The sequence below is a fragment of the Acanthaster planci genome, linkage group LG05 (assembly GCF_054643075.1).
Source record: "Acanthaster planci isolate LZ-2023a linkage group LG05, COTS_SCS, whole genome shotgun sequence".
Classification (NCBI taxonomy): Eukaryota; Metazoa; Echinodermata; class Asteroidea; order Valvatida; family Acanthasteridae; genus Acanthaster; species Acanthaster planci.
In genome coordinates, this window is record NC_141781.1 from 9,082,201 (window position 1) to 9,096,494 (window position 14,294).

The following is a 14,294-nucleotide window of genomic DNA, read 5'->3' on the forward strand; positions in this document are numbered from 1 at the left end:
GCATAACCATTCTAAAAGTGCCTTTAAACCACTTACGATTCAGGACTAGAAATTAAAAAAATAATTTTGCAAACTTCTTTGGAGCATTACACTATAACATATACTTCTTTAGTGCATTATACCCTAATATCACCTAATCAGGAATCCACATAAAAAGCAAGCCAGGCACAGGTGTACATGGTGGGGAGTGTAGCCCCCAAATTTTGTATAGCTTCCCCCCCCCCTTAAAAAAGGCTAGAATATATCCGAATTGCAATGCTTCAGTTTTTTATTTAAATGAACAGTCCATGATAATTTTTCAGAGTCATTATGCACAACAAACATTAGATTCTTTTTTCTCCCAATGTGAACGAGCGTAGTGAAAGTTTCGAGGTGACGTCAGGTGCGAAGGGTCTACCCCACTCCCCTACCCCTAGAAGAACTCTAGAACCATGCCTGAAACAAACGGTTTATGATGCCTCGATTTGTTTTCCAAAATGTAACATATGAACAGGACTGTATAATTCTTTGAGTTGCTGTCCAAAGATTTTCATGCATTCCCACCAATGCCATTTCTCATTTGCCTAAAAGATGTTCCAAGGCAGTGCTGAGTTAGCAAGTGTTTACACATGTCCATGAGAATAGATAAACCATAGCACAAGCAACATTACTGTTCCACTGGTTCCTTCCTCCTCTGTTTATCCTTTGGCGCTCTACTTGATTAACCACAAGAATGGTTGCATCTAGAACTGAAAGTTGACGGGTGAACTGACTGCATGGGCAACCCAATGGGTTGTAATTAGTCCTTCCATTGCCAATTGTCATTCAAGGGCCAAAGTCTCCAACATGCCTCAAGGACGTTTATTTTAGGGTTTTATATTTATATTAACTTAAAGGACACCCTGCTATTAGTTTTGGTTCCAAGATGCTCATTTTATCAAGATGTTTTTGTTTTTCACTAAATACATTGTAGGCCTATATCTTCATGACTTGTAATAAGTGAAATAACCAGCGTTGACTTTAACCGAGCATGGGGTTGAGCAAATCATTTGCTATCATCACCCACGAGTACTTACAAAAAACAAAACGATGACCACACAATTAAAAAAATGCTCTTTGAGCTTCTCAACAAGGTAACACTAGTAAATTAGACACACAACATGACAAAAAATGCTTGAAACAACAAGGTGGCCAACAGAAAGAAGAACAGCCTCAAATTGATTCTGAAATATCATAGATTACTTTTATTTCTACATTTGTACCAGCTTTACAATTATTTTTTAACGGCGATAAGCTACTTTCACACAAACCAATGCCCTACATGCAAATAATTCAAGTATTCTGCACAAAATAAACAAGAGATACATTTTAAACAGTTCCTTTTTTTACACACAGAAAACAAGATACAAGTACACTGACGACACTATCACATGATCGTGGAATTTCTTTTTCGTCTTACGCTTTAATAAGGAATTGAACAAACCAAAATTCCCAAATGACTTTGGCGTCATTGGCAGAGCAACCAAATGACAAGTACGCTGGCCAAAATTTTAGATCCCTGCCGTGTTGATTCCAGGAGCTCATGTACGATGCATGGCTCACACAGAAATGAGAACACAAAGCGAGAACCAAGCCTAACATTACATGCCAAATTTACCATTATTTCAGGGTTTCTTAAACCACTGTATTCAATACAGGCGATTCACAATAGTGCGCCTCCAAGAGTTTGCAACGCGTTGGCCAATCACAACGCGTGAATTCTGTCAACCCTTTTCAAGTGGCATTGGGCCGACAGATTTCGCCTTTTGTGAATCGCCTGTATTACACATGCACATACTTTATCCTTGGCCTTATACCGGTACGCAGAACACACCCAGTTGAACATGCATTGGATGAAGAGACAAGTTTTAAAAGGGGTGTTAGGCAAGAACAACTTTAAACAAATAACAAAGAGAACTCATACTGCTTTTTGGCTTGTTTCTAACAGAAATAATTTGGGCGGCACCAATAGTAACAGTCCAAAACCTTCCGATTTCAGTATGATTTTACATACACCCTAGGGTGTTAGGGTTAATGCAGGACTGATGCTGAGGTCCTGTTCCGTTAATTAAGGTGTTAAATTGAAAAATAATTACTGCCACCTGTTCTGATGAAAGAAAAAGCACCAATATATTTAAGCTCTAAATACACGTACATGTAAAATCAGTATCCAAAGTAACCCAGGAAAACAGAACCTCAAACAATTAAAAAGTTAACATAAAATTTAAAGGAGTGAACTTTCACATATTTTGCTTGTCCGAGATCAACTTTAAGTACGTGCTTGTTGATATCAAAATATACAACTACCTCAGTCTATTAAATTTGCCAAACTTTATTGTTACCTCTAAAAAGACAACATAGTGCAAAGAGTTCATCAGTGGTACACAGTTTGTGGAATCCTAAATTCAAAACTAAACTGTGGACACCTACTAGAGGTATACATGTACGAAATTAAGCGATCAAGTCTGATGAAGTTGTTACTTTTTTCTCAATAATATATTCGTAGCCTACGTCCAACGATTTAAAATGTTTTCACGTGTAGGCTACACAGCTGGAGTGTGAAATCATACACCCTAACAGTCCCAAATCCTCCAATTTTAATACGATTTTACATACACCCTAGGGGGCTAGGGTTAATGTTGTGTAGGCACACACATGTACGTACGTGTAGGTGGACATGTCAACGTACATTTTCATGTACCGGTATGGGTTGCATGTCTGTAGAAGTAAATATCATGTCCAATTTTTCATTTCATTTTCAACATTGTTACATACTATATCAACTGCCTAAATTAGTTCTATCAAGAATACAATTCTTAAATAATTGTACATTTACATACCAGATATTATTTACAATAAAGGTACTACTGGACACGGGTTGTACAATTTTCATAATCACAAAACAGATTCTGCAATCAAGAGGATACTATCCTCACCATTTTGTTTAACGGTCTTCACTGAATTATCCAGAGGACAGCCTTTTCACGATAAACATGATGAAAGTGCTGTCTCTGAAAAACAAAATGTTACCAGACAGCTGGACTGCAGAGCCATTTTCAAAGGAAGCTACATGTATGTACAGTGTATGCTAGGCGGCTTTCTGGCACCAATGTGCCAAATGAATTGGATGGTGAATGATGCAAGGTGCTGAACGCTGATCAAGCAACAGCCCTGCTCATTGTAACACTGCACAGCAGGCATCACTGCACAATGCCATTGGGCACAAGCCGCAGCCCTATGCTTTCAACCAGCTGGTGGCAGTGACGCTCATCAATTTTTGCTGGAGATGAGGTACTGAGCGTGATCCCATTTCAGAGCCAAATTAACCATGGCTTCAAGATAACCAGCACAAAACTAGGACATTCCTGAAGCCTACGTACGGGGGATTTTACACAAAGACTGTAGAAACGCATGCCATAGGCAAGCAGACAAGTTGAGTTTATGAAAGAAAAAAAAACTCGTCAAACCAATCACATGCAAACAATGCAAAAACTGCCATTGTGATTGCCTTACTAGTAAACGCATTTGGTCCATGTATCATTCACCGAAAAGTACACGGAGATACATGTACATGCATGCACCTGATAAATCTGGAAGTCTATGTCAACTACACTTAATTTAAACAAACCTGATGCACAGAGTACATGTACATGTATGTACACTACAACTATAGATTTGTTTTCTCCTTTTCAGATAATATGAGAAAAATAACATCTCTTCAAGGTACTACTTATATTTACTACACATTATCAGGTGGATTGCTGAGATCTTTGACACATTTACAAGTGGGAGTGTTTAGTGTTGGAGTACTATGGCAGCAGACATGTACATGTATGAGAAACTTCAGAAATGATGCGAAAAAGACCAACAAAAATGGAATTTTGCAGGGTTACTTTCCATGCACAGAACTCCTTACACCTGTTTCTCAATGTGTCTGCTTATTCCTAAAAAAGTAATTTTATCAAGATGTTTCACTGATGGTCCATCATACCAGGTCCATGTACAAGCGTTCGTATGTACAACGTAGACTAAAGGCAAGTGGATGCTTCAACTTCAAGCAAACTGGAACACAGCCAGTTTTGTTTAGGCAATGCTCGGCATCACAGGGAAACAGCTGAAGATAGCTTCCAAGTTACTCAGGTTTTGCATAATGTACGTAGAGAGCATACCAGCCCTAAGCCAGACATCAGGGGTTACACGCAAAAGGTTGATACATATAAATGTATCTATGAGTACATATACTTTGGAAATCAAAGATCAAGCAAATATACATTATGATGATGTACAGTGATCACGTACCATGTAAAGATATCACACCTCCATGCATATACCTTTACACCCCCAATACATGTAGTTTTATTATTGCATGCCTTCACACTTGTATCACAGGTGCACTATCTACTCAGTGAGTACATGTATGAGTCACCGTGAATCACATTTGGAGCTGCTAATACTTCAACCATACATGTATCTGTAAGCCACCCCACAAGGCTGCTTTAAATTGTATGGGGCATACATGTACATTGTATTTGTTTCACCAACTGAAAACTGGGGGGGGGTGTTGGATTTTGAACAGAGGGTCACAAACTGCATACAGGTCACACGTCTAAAGCTGTTATTGTAATCTTTGTTCAAGATGTAGTCGAATACATGTACGGTACAATACATGCTACATGTACCTGGTGCAATCTGCCCCGTGCTGAAGTGCACCCCCAATCGGCGAAAGAAAGACAGGTTATTGCAACCGGGTTCTTGCACGCGTTCTGCGTGTATGCAAAGACCATTCAAGCCGGAATAAACTGGTTACGCGTACTCAGCGTGCTCCGCATCAAATGTGCCTATACTTGCACGCCTCATGGCGCACCTATGCGGAGCGTACCAAAAAACACACGCCCTCTTTTGTTCTGTTCGGAGCGGATTACCTTTCACGAAATGCTTGTCGGGGGAGGGGGGGGTGGCCACACCAACTTGGAAAAAAAAAAAACAGGAACACAAATGTGCGTAGACATGTACCTTGTACAAATTGCAACACATTACAGTCAATTTCCACAGTGTCTCCACCAGTGGCCAAAGACTGACACAACATCTTGAGCAAGGATCACAATCAACAAAAGCACAAAACTGGATTCCCACTTGTAAACGTGACTGAACTGGTTGGCGGCGTCTTTAACTGACGCTCATGTTTGGTAGTTCCTGAGTGATGAACTGCTTCAGGCGTTCCAAGTACTGCCCATAGAGCTCCACATCGTTGTGGCCGGCGCCCTCTACCCACAGCGGTTCCACAGTGCGGGGGCAGCGCTCGTAGATGGCCAAGCCATGGGAGAAGTCAATGACCTCATCCTCAGTGCCATGAATGACGAGGACAGGAGATGATACCTTGGATACCTTGTCAATACTGTGACAGGGAAAATGTACATAAAGAAATTAATTAGGAACAGGAAATTTGCTTGCACTATCCTGGATCACTTCTTTCTTTGTAAGAAGGGCTTGCAAAGACACATCCCTGAAGTAGCACTCCATTTCAAAAGTCGGGTTTTCTAGCTGCGATGCTGACCCTCCGAGATTCTCCATAATCTGTTAGGGGTGGCTCAGGAGGAAAAGCCTTGCCAAGCCTCACATGGGGCTTGATGCTTGAGGGGCTAATTGCAATGACTTTGCTGTGGTTTCGTGCAGAGTGGAAGACTGTGAAATATTCAGGGATTTTCCTGGGAGGATGCAGGTTGGAATGGAGTTAAGGTTAAATCAAACACACAGTGCATACCATACACGTATACGTATATACACATCTTGCACACTCGCATAATGCCATGCGATCCAATATTGGAATGTGCACAGGTATCAATGCAATAAATGCACGTATTGGTGCTTATGATTTTTCTAGAAAAGAAAAGTACTGGTAACTGGTACAGTATTTGCACGTACAACGTATTGATATGGTCATGTTCAGGGAGTCAGTTGAGGATTGGCCATGTCGTGGTACTATTAACATTAATGCATGCATGATAAACATGACTAGAGCACAATATATGTATGTACATGTATGCAGTTAGATAACCATTACCACATACATGTACATGCACTGGTACAGTGTACATGTATGTACACGTAGTTACACTGCAGTTAACCATTACCACATACATGTACTGGTACAGTGTGCTGTACATGTATGTAGTTAGTTAACCATTACCACATACAGTGCACGGTACATGTACTGGTACAGTGTATATTTAAACAAACTCTGTATTGCATAAGGCCAAAGGAAAAAAAAAAAACAAACTCCCGTTTCTGGTCAGGAGCTGGCCCTCACTTTTTTTCTGGGAATGACATAAATGTAAGACCACCTCATTTGTCTGGTTCCCAGATGTAAATGTATAATGTAACAAATGACATCATCTGAAAAAGAGTGCCCGACTACATGTAAATTTAGAGAACTACACAGGGACTCCTTTACTGTACATATTACTCAACCGTACTCCATCAAAAACAAGTTAAAAGTACGCAGTAGCAGGATTCCAGTTGATTAAGGAAGTTTGGCAGCTTTAGGAAATCATTTTATACCTAATAAAAACTTTTTTGTTTTGCTGATGCGCAGGTCTACGGCGACGCATGCCCTGACCAGAAACCGGAGACTTCTTTTTTTGCCCAATGCATGTTCTGATGTTAGGCTCACTACCTTTGAAATCCTTACAAGTTAACCTTTGTACATGTACATGTATGGTTGGAAACTGTACGTACATGTACACATGTATGTGATTCAGGCTCAAAAGAAACCAACTTGTACATTGTACCAGTATGAAATATACTGCCTACTACAGCTGTAAAGTACTGTTCAAATACATGTATACAGGATGTCCCAGAAAATGGTGTTCAGTCATGCATGACAGGAGGGATACCATTAAGGTACGTGTATCATTAGAAAGAATACTGCTTCTACTTTTCAGAGATCCTTATACTTTATAATCATATCCCATGGTTTGGGCATATTAACCCCTTTCCTCAGGGTTTGGTTTTTCTGGAATGTCTCACATCCTAATACACAATGTGTGTGCTTTTCCTCCGTTTAACTAGGCCTAATGTTTGGAAGAAATGTACACTGAGCCTTCCCATGTATATTTTTGGGGTGCGCTGTGTACTGGGATATGATGCATAAACCGTTTCACTTTCATGGACACAAAAGTCAACTCCATTAACATAACACAAGTGTGTGTTGCATTCTGCCATCAAAATCGCCTCAGGAGCAAGTTTGACGGATACGCAACGCTTGGCTCAAGTGTTGATGTGCATATGGAAAGGTATATGTACCTTAACTCTCCAAAAGTTTGTGCATCATGTACAAGCAGACCCTGGAATGGCATTTTAAAAAAATACATAATGAATACATACAAAGATGATTTGAAATGTTTGAATGTGTACAGTGATGCAGGTACTTGTACATGTACATGTAATAATTATTTTCATAGACAGTCAGTTAAATGCAAATTTCTAAAGGATTGAATAAGCAAGAACTGAAAGAGACAGAATGGTCCTACAAGTAAACAATGAGTAGAATCAATAACATTAAGGTCACATTCAACATGCCTCTTTCACACGCACAGCACGTCGTGCACGGGTACATGTATGTGTCCAATGATATTTTTGTATTTTCTGCATTTAAGAGACAATTGGAATCAACATTGCAAGGTCCCCCAGACATTGCATAGGGCTGAGTCTTCCTGCCTCCATGGTCAATGTGAGCATGGAATGCATGCATTTCAACTCTGTTGTCTGTTTTGGTAAACATTCAGCACTTGTGCATGAAGGCTCCATGATGTTAATGTCCAAGAAGCATCAAAATTCCAACTCAGTATTTTGAGTGCAGTAAGGGTAGGAATTTACGTTTAATTTGAAAAATGTTTAGAAAAACCTTCCCCTACCATTTAAAGGTGATGTACACCATTGATTTTTTTTTTGGCGTAATCTCACAAGATTGGCAGATTACGGTGTGTAATATTCACTGCAACTCACAATCCACTCACTTGTTTCATGATTGAGTCATAGAGCTACAAACCCAGCTCTATGATTGAGTCAACTGCTTTCTGAAAAAACAAGAAAAACAGCGCAGTATTTTCCTTTCAACGCATAAATTGAAGGTCTTGTAGTTTATCTTGCATAAAATCTATGGAGTACAGGGCATTCCTAGTACAAGCGAACATCGTCCGCGGGGTCAGATTGGGAAACAAGCATGACAGGTTCTCATTCCCTTAACACCTAACATTCAGGTTTCCATAATTTCAGTTCACAGTGTTTTGGTGAAAGAATGTCAGTATATTTTTAGCTGCCCGATGGAGACTCCCACAACATCTGCAAACACTACATAAAAAATTTGGCGCCTGTTAAAGGATGTGATGTGTGAAGTGAAATTAACTCTATTACGATGACTGACTGACCATCGTAATAAATGAGAACAACATTTTTGTTTTTCTTGAAAACTACAGCATTCTAGGTGGAAATATTTTACAGACTGATTGAGACTGTTGTGTACTTTCTTTCAAGTAAGATATTTCAGGATTATACAGTAGTCCGATTTTCGGTATTTTACCAACGGTGTACACCACCTTTAAACGTGTAAACGTCACACCCTTACCACAATAAGCACAATAAATTGTATACAATGTAAATAGTTGACACAAAGTTCTGGTGATGAATTTGTGGTATTCCTTAGATATGACCGGGCAGTTAAGTGTTCTGAAAATCAGATTACATTTTACAAGCATTGTTTTCAATAAAAATGGATGCAAGATAGCGTCAATCAAATCATCTAACCTCTAAAAGGGGTGGTTCTGTTTAAACGTTTGGGAAAATCTGTAAATGGATTGGGAACTTTTTTGTTTAAACGTGTCAACGTCCCACCCTTAGAGCGCAGTAATTACATGTACATGTGTGTAAAATAAGCTCTGGTTCACTCATGTTTAGTGTTCACTGCAAGACAAGTGTACATGTCTGTAAACATGTAGCTCAGGCAGAGTTACATGTACTTTTTAACCTTGTATCAACCACCAACCATCCCTAAAAGCGTGACATACAGTATTTCAAGTCATTCATTAAGTCCAGACGGTGTCCTGCATGCATTTATATGCGTTGGTATCGATTTGTAGGCTGTTGCTAGTGAAGGCCTACATAGAGTATGAAAATGTCATGGTGAAATACAGCACAGTTGTTCAAACATCGAGCTCTGCAAATCCAGGGGCTTGGGTTTATTCCCCAAACAGAATAAAGTACTGATATAGTCATTGGTATAGGGCCTTCTGTGACTACACTCAACTCGTGGTATGGCAGAGTGGGGTCTTATTTACTATGTACATATTTTTACAGTTCTTATTACATGTACAGTAAATACATGCTGTACTGTACATGCACAGGTGTGGTATCATGTCACAGGCCTGTGGTAGTTTCACCAATGTTTGCACACATGGCTAACAAGGAGAAAAAGGTCACAGGCATGTGGCTGAATGGTATATGGGGTGCATTGTACCACCACGTACTGTACATTTGTACTACATGTACTGTACATGTACACAGACTGTGCACTGGTGACTCATGACCTGAGACTGTGGGGACCAATAACTAGTGAGAATCCATGGACATGTACATGTAATGTACATGTATGGGTGACTCACTTGTGCTAACTGTAAAGATGAATCCAGCAAACCACAGGAGCCGCTGAAAGACACTGTAAATTATTTGAAGACTACATGATGTAAGAGGTATAAATTTGAAGCAGGACACATGAACATTGTGGACCATTTCATCCAGTGGAATGTAACAAAAGAATTCTAGGTTTACTTAATTGCAATCAACATGTACATGTAGTGACTGGACTACATATCCATGTACCGCCCCTAAAATAAAATTTTAGGGGCGGTAGCCTCATAAACCGTCGAAGTAATTTTTTCCATGGGGTCCTGCTTTTCAGCAGACTTCTTAGGGATTTCAAGAACATGACATGAAAGATCATTATTGTGTCAAGTGCACTCAGAGTAACCACTTATGGTAAATGTATTTTAACAAAGTCAAATCTACCTGTACAACAGCCTAATAATTAGTACAATGTGTACAGTACTTGTACAAGTACCTGGAAATTTATGTTACCACACTAATGTCCACAACATCACAATGTGAAGTACACTGTACATGTGATACACATACATGTACATGAAGATGTGTTTTAACCTTAGCTGTATTTGGTCAAATGGGAGAGGAGTCCAGTGACTCATCCTGTCAGCCTGTGTAGATCCAATCTTGTGACCCTGAGCAGGATTGGTGTTATTAGTTACAATTAGCACTTCATTTCTCTCTAGCGACTGGAAGCCCCGGAAATCTTGAAATCAACAACACAGCCATCTTAATGGTGAGCACTTCAACCCGTACAGTGAAACTGATGATCTGCTTTTGGAAACTTCTGGGCAGTTGGTACCATGCCAGTAAACAAACATATTGAATATCAGGTCTAACATGCGTGACGGTGCACATGTAGTTGCCAGGTCCCTACATGTAATTTTGCCACATATTGTTAAGTCTAATTGGTTTTCACAGTAAGTGGCAAAATTAGGGACCCGGCGATTATACTGTCATGTACATTAAGTCTGTGGAGAGAGGGCAGAGTTTTGATTTATGAGGGAAACTACAGGGTAAAATAAGACAGCAAACAGAGCAGAGAGGTTGGTCCCACCAAATTAAGATCGTTAAGAAATGCTTGTAACATTCTCAAATACCAACCTTGGAAATGCATCAAACCACCACGTCTTCTTGGTCTCGGGTAATGCTACACGCATCCCTGACATAAGAGGGGAATGCAGAATGACAGCAGCACACTCATACCGCGCAGCTAGGTCTATCGTAGGCACTGTACCGATACTCTGTCCATACAGGATGATACTCTCTGGGCTGATTCCATAGCGGGAGCGCAAGGCCTGCCAGGCAGCATCAATGTCAGAATACAGGTTCCTCTCTAGTGGTTTGCCGCCACTGGCACCATAGCCGGAGTAATCATAGCTAAAAATATTGCAGTTGATTCTAGAACCAAGTCCAATGTAAAAGCTACTCATCTGACCGATATCTACAGCATTTCCATGACTAAAAAGAAGAGTGTACTTTGGGTTGGGGGCACAGCGTACAAACATGCATGCTGTTCTGTTTCCCCGCTTGTTGCGGGTATAAAACACCTCAATGGATTCAAGTTCGCGGTCGGAATACTGCCATTCTGCCCTCTCGGTAAGATTAAGCGTGCCTTTAGTACCCGTTTCGTCCGTGACGATGGTGTAGGTCGGTTCCGGTGGAAGAAACGCCAGCTTGGCCGCAATCCGAGACGGACATGGCGGACAGCAAAATAAGCAGCACAGTTCACCAACAGTTAAGCCGTTCATTCTAACGCCCAGCCTTCACAATACTATTAATCGCCACCAAACTGATCCGGGCGTTGAGCTTCCCACCGTCTTGGACGTTATGGACTTCCCAACTGCCAAAAACGGTTAAAATTTTACGTTTTTCGGCGAGAGATTCTCAAACATCTGTCCAACACAATGTCTTTCTTCACAGCAGCCGGGTGTGTGACGTCACCTTCCGGTGTATGTGAGATGAAATCAACCTTCTTCTCAGATACGTATGTGCAAATGCTCTCAAATTGTACATACCTCCCTCACTGTTGGGAACGATGAATAACCTCTGTTCGCTAGTTCGCTGAACTTTCAGTGTTTACTGAGCAGCAGGTCTATTCAACATTCTATGAAAAGGTAATTCTTCACAACCTAAACCAATTAGATATGGATTTTGGTTTCTAACTAAATTTTTCCCTGAGCAGTCACAAGGATTTAGTTTTCTGTGCTCTTAAAGACCGAAAAACGTACTAGTTTGGGAAAACTTCATCGTCAAAAAAGTTTATTGTAAATATCTGTATTAAATTCTGTCTTCAATGGGCGATGCCTTCAAATGAAATTTCCATATAAATAAAGGTACTAACCGCAGTTCTAATATTCTATGAATTATTCATTTGCTTTATATTAATTTTGACGATTTTTATGTTTGAGTATCTCCTATAAAATTATGTTTGAGTATCGCCTATAATGATATTATAAAGCCTGTTGCTGCAAAAAGCATATCTGCCTAAATACACGATTCTAGGCATGCTCTTCAAACAAGATGGTTAAACCTGCTTTTTACTCCGAATAGGCAGTACTACGGAAAAAGTGAATTTGAAAATTTCTTTAGTATAATACCTCAAACTAAGCCAAAGTTTAGCCCCAAAAGCACACTGTTGCTAAAGGAAACATTTTAAAATTATTTTTCTTTGAGAAGAACTGGAACTTTTGAACGCGAATTTGGGTCAATGGGTTTTTGTTTATTTGCTCAAATAATAAGCATTATCTGCCCCGAGCTGAAGTGCAGCCCCAATCGGCGAAAGAAAGACAGGTGTTTACAAGCGTGTTCTCGCACGCGTTCTGCGTCTACGCAAAGACCATCATGCCAGAATAAATTAGTTACGCGTACTCAGCGCGCTCCGCGTCAAACGCGCATACACTTGCGCACCTTATGGCGCACCTATGCGGTGAGTACCAAGAAACACGCCCTCTTTTGTTCCGCTCGGAATGGATAGGCCTAACCATCCAAAGAGACTGGAAAGTCCCTTAGGTTTAGAGCCGATACCGTCACTCCGGCCAGGCCAACTCAGTGTCTGAGAGGCTAAGTGCGGGCCGGGCTAAGTTCTTGTGTGTTCATGAACTGCTCATTTGTTGTTAGTGGGTCGGCCGCTCGAACGCTGGGAACGTACAATCGGTTGTTAATGTTTTGATATCTGTGCCGAATTCTTTTCTAATTAAAAAAGGTACATCAATTTCTGTGGAAAAATATTAATGTTGAGTTTTCCAAACTGCCCATTCTCTCCAGCTTTGTAAGCCATAGCGCTATTTTCTATGGCTGTACTAAAATTAAATTCTCACAAGTTAATTTTTCCCGTAAATAGTGTTCTTCAAGTTGGTTTACGTTGTTCCCGCCGTTCGAGTGTGACGAACAGGCCGCCCGTAATCAGCCGGTATGTTCAATGTTTATAGCACCCTGTTAGGCAGAATACTTCACATTTTACTCATCTACGGGGTTCGCTTGTGCTGATGATGGGTACGACCAGTAAATAAGCTGCCATAGACAACAATGATAAATATCCCCACTTCAAAAAATCGGAAAAATACTCAAAAGTTTCACAAGTGTTCAAGACACGTATCAAATCAAAGCTCACTTCCTTATCTTTCGTTTTCCTTTCAATTTTAGAAGCTTAAACAGTGACTTTTGAAGATATTGCCCTCCTGAGAAAATCACCCCTCAAAATAGTCATGAGGCCCATCGCCACTTTGAAAATTGATGCCTACACTTCGTTGCACAATAAAGTAATTTGGAGGGCCCCGTTTGGTCTGATACTTTCAGAAATACAAGCTGGCAGTCCTGCCCATAGACTTCATCCTCCTTAACAAACCACCCAGTCCACTTGCCTCGACGTGCTCAATAGCAGAGAATTTGACAGCCTACAAATCGTGATTCAGTCTGCGCTGCAGGCAATTAAACTTTGAACCTATTTACTGGCCTACAACCTGCAGGCCTTGCACAGATCTTAGAGAAGGAAATACGTCACACGTGGTCACTGCTAACGTCGCTAACGTTCCTGATTCGGATCTGGATACCCACAATTATTTGTGGTGTTCGCTGCTCTTGGCGAAGTCCAGTCACGTATAATATCTCCCCGTCAATAGCGCCCTCTACTGATGTATTTGTTGAGTGTAATTGAAGGAACGTTGGGATTTCAAGCTATTCATGGTGACAGACAACTAAGCTGGAAAGCTTACATCGTTCTGTCACTCTCCCCTACCTAGGACGTACCTCCCACCACATCCAGCGTATCCTGAGCAAGCACAACATTAAGGTGTTCCACACAGCTCCCCCCAAGATCCACGGGATGCTGACTGCCCGTAAGGACAGGCAAGATCCACACCGCCGACCAGGTGTGTACAAGATCCCTTGCCAGTGTGGCAAAGTGTACATCGGAGAGACTGGTAGGGACCTCCCTACCAGGATCAAAGAACACTAAGCCCATGGCAGGAAGGGGGACTATGAGAAGTCAGCCATCATCAAGCATTCTCACGCCGAAGACCACACCATAAACTGGGAAGAAGCCCGCCTCATCGCTAGCATCGAACAGTGGTACCCAAGACGCATTAGAGAAGCCCTGGAAATCTCTAAACATCCCACCGTGCCTA

General features: G+C 40.9%; 1 protein-coding gene across 1 annotated transcript; it reads right to left on the bottom strand.

The window, feature by feature from the left end:
* Positions 1-1,200: 1,200 nt before the first annotated feature.
* On the bottom strand, positions 1,201-11,617 carry LOC110987081 (alpha/beta hydrolase domain-containing protein 17B-like). The gene is made up of 2 exons (XM_022249504.2): positions 10,774-11,617; positions 1,201-5,413 (listed from the first exon to the last, which is right to left on the bottom strand). Exons 1-2 carry the CDS (start codon positions 11,418-11,420, stop codon positions 5,185-5,187), a joined length of 876 nt encoding a protein of 291 aa, XP_022105196.1. The 5' UTR covers positions 11,421-11,617; the 3' UTR covers positions 1,201-5,184.
* Between the last annotated feature and the right edge of the window lie 2,677 nt (positions 11,618-14,294).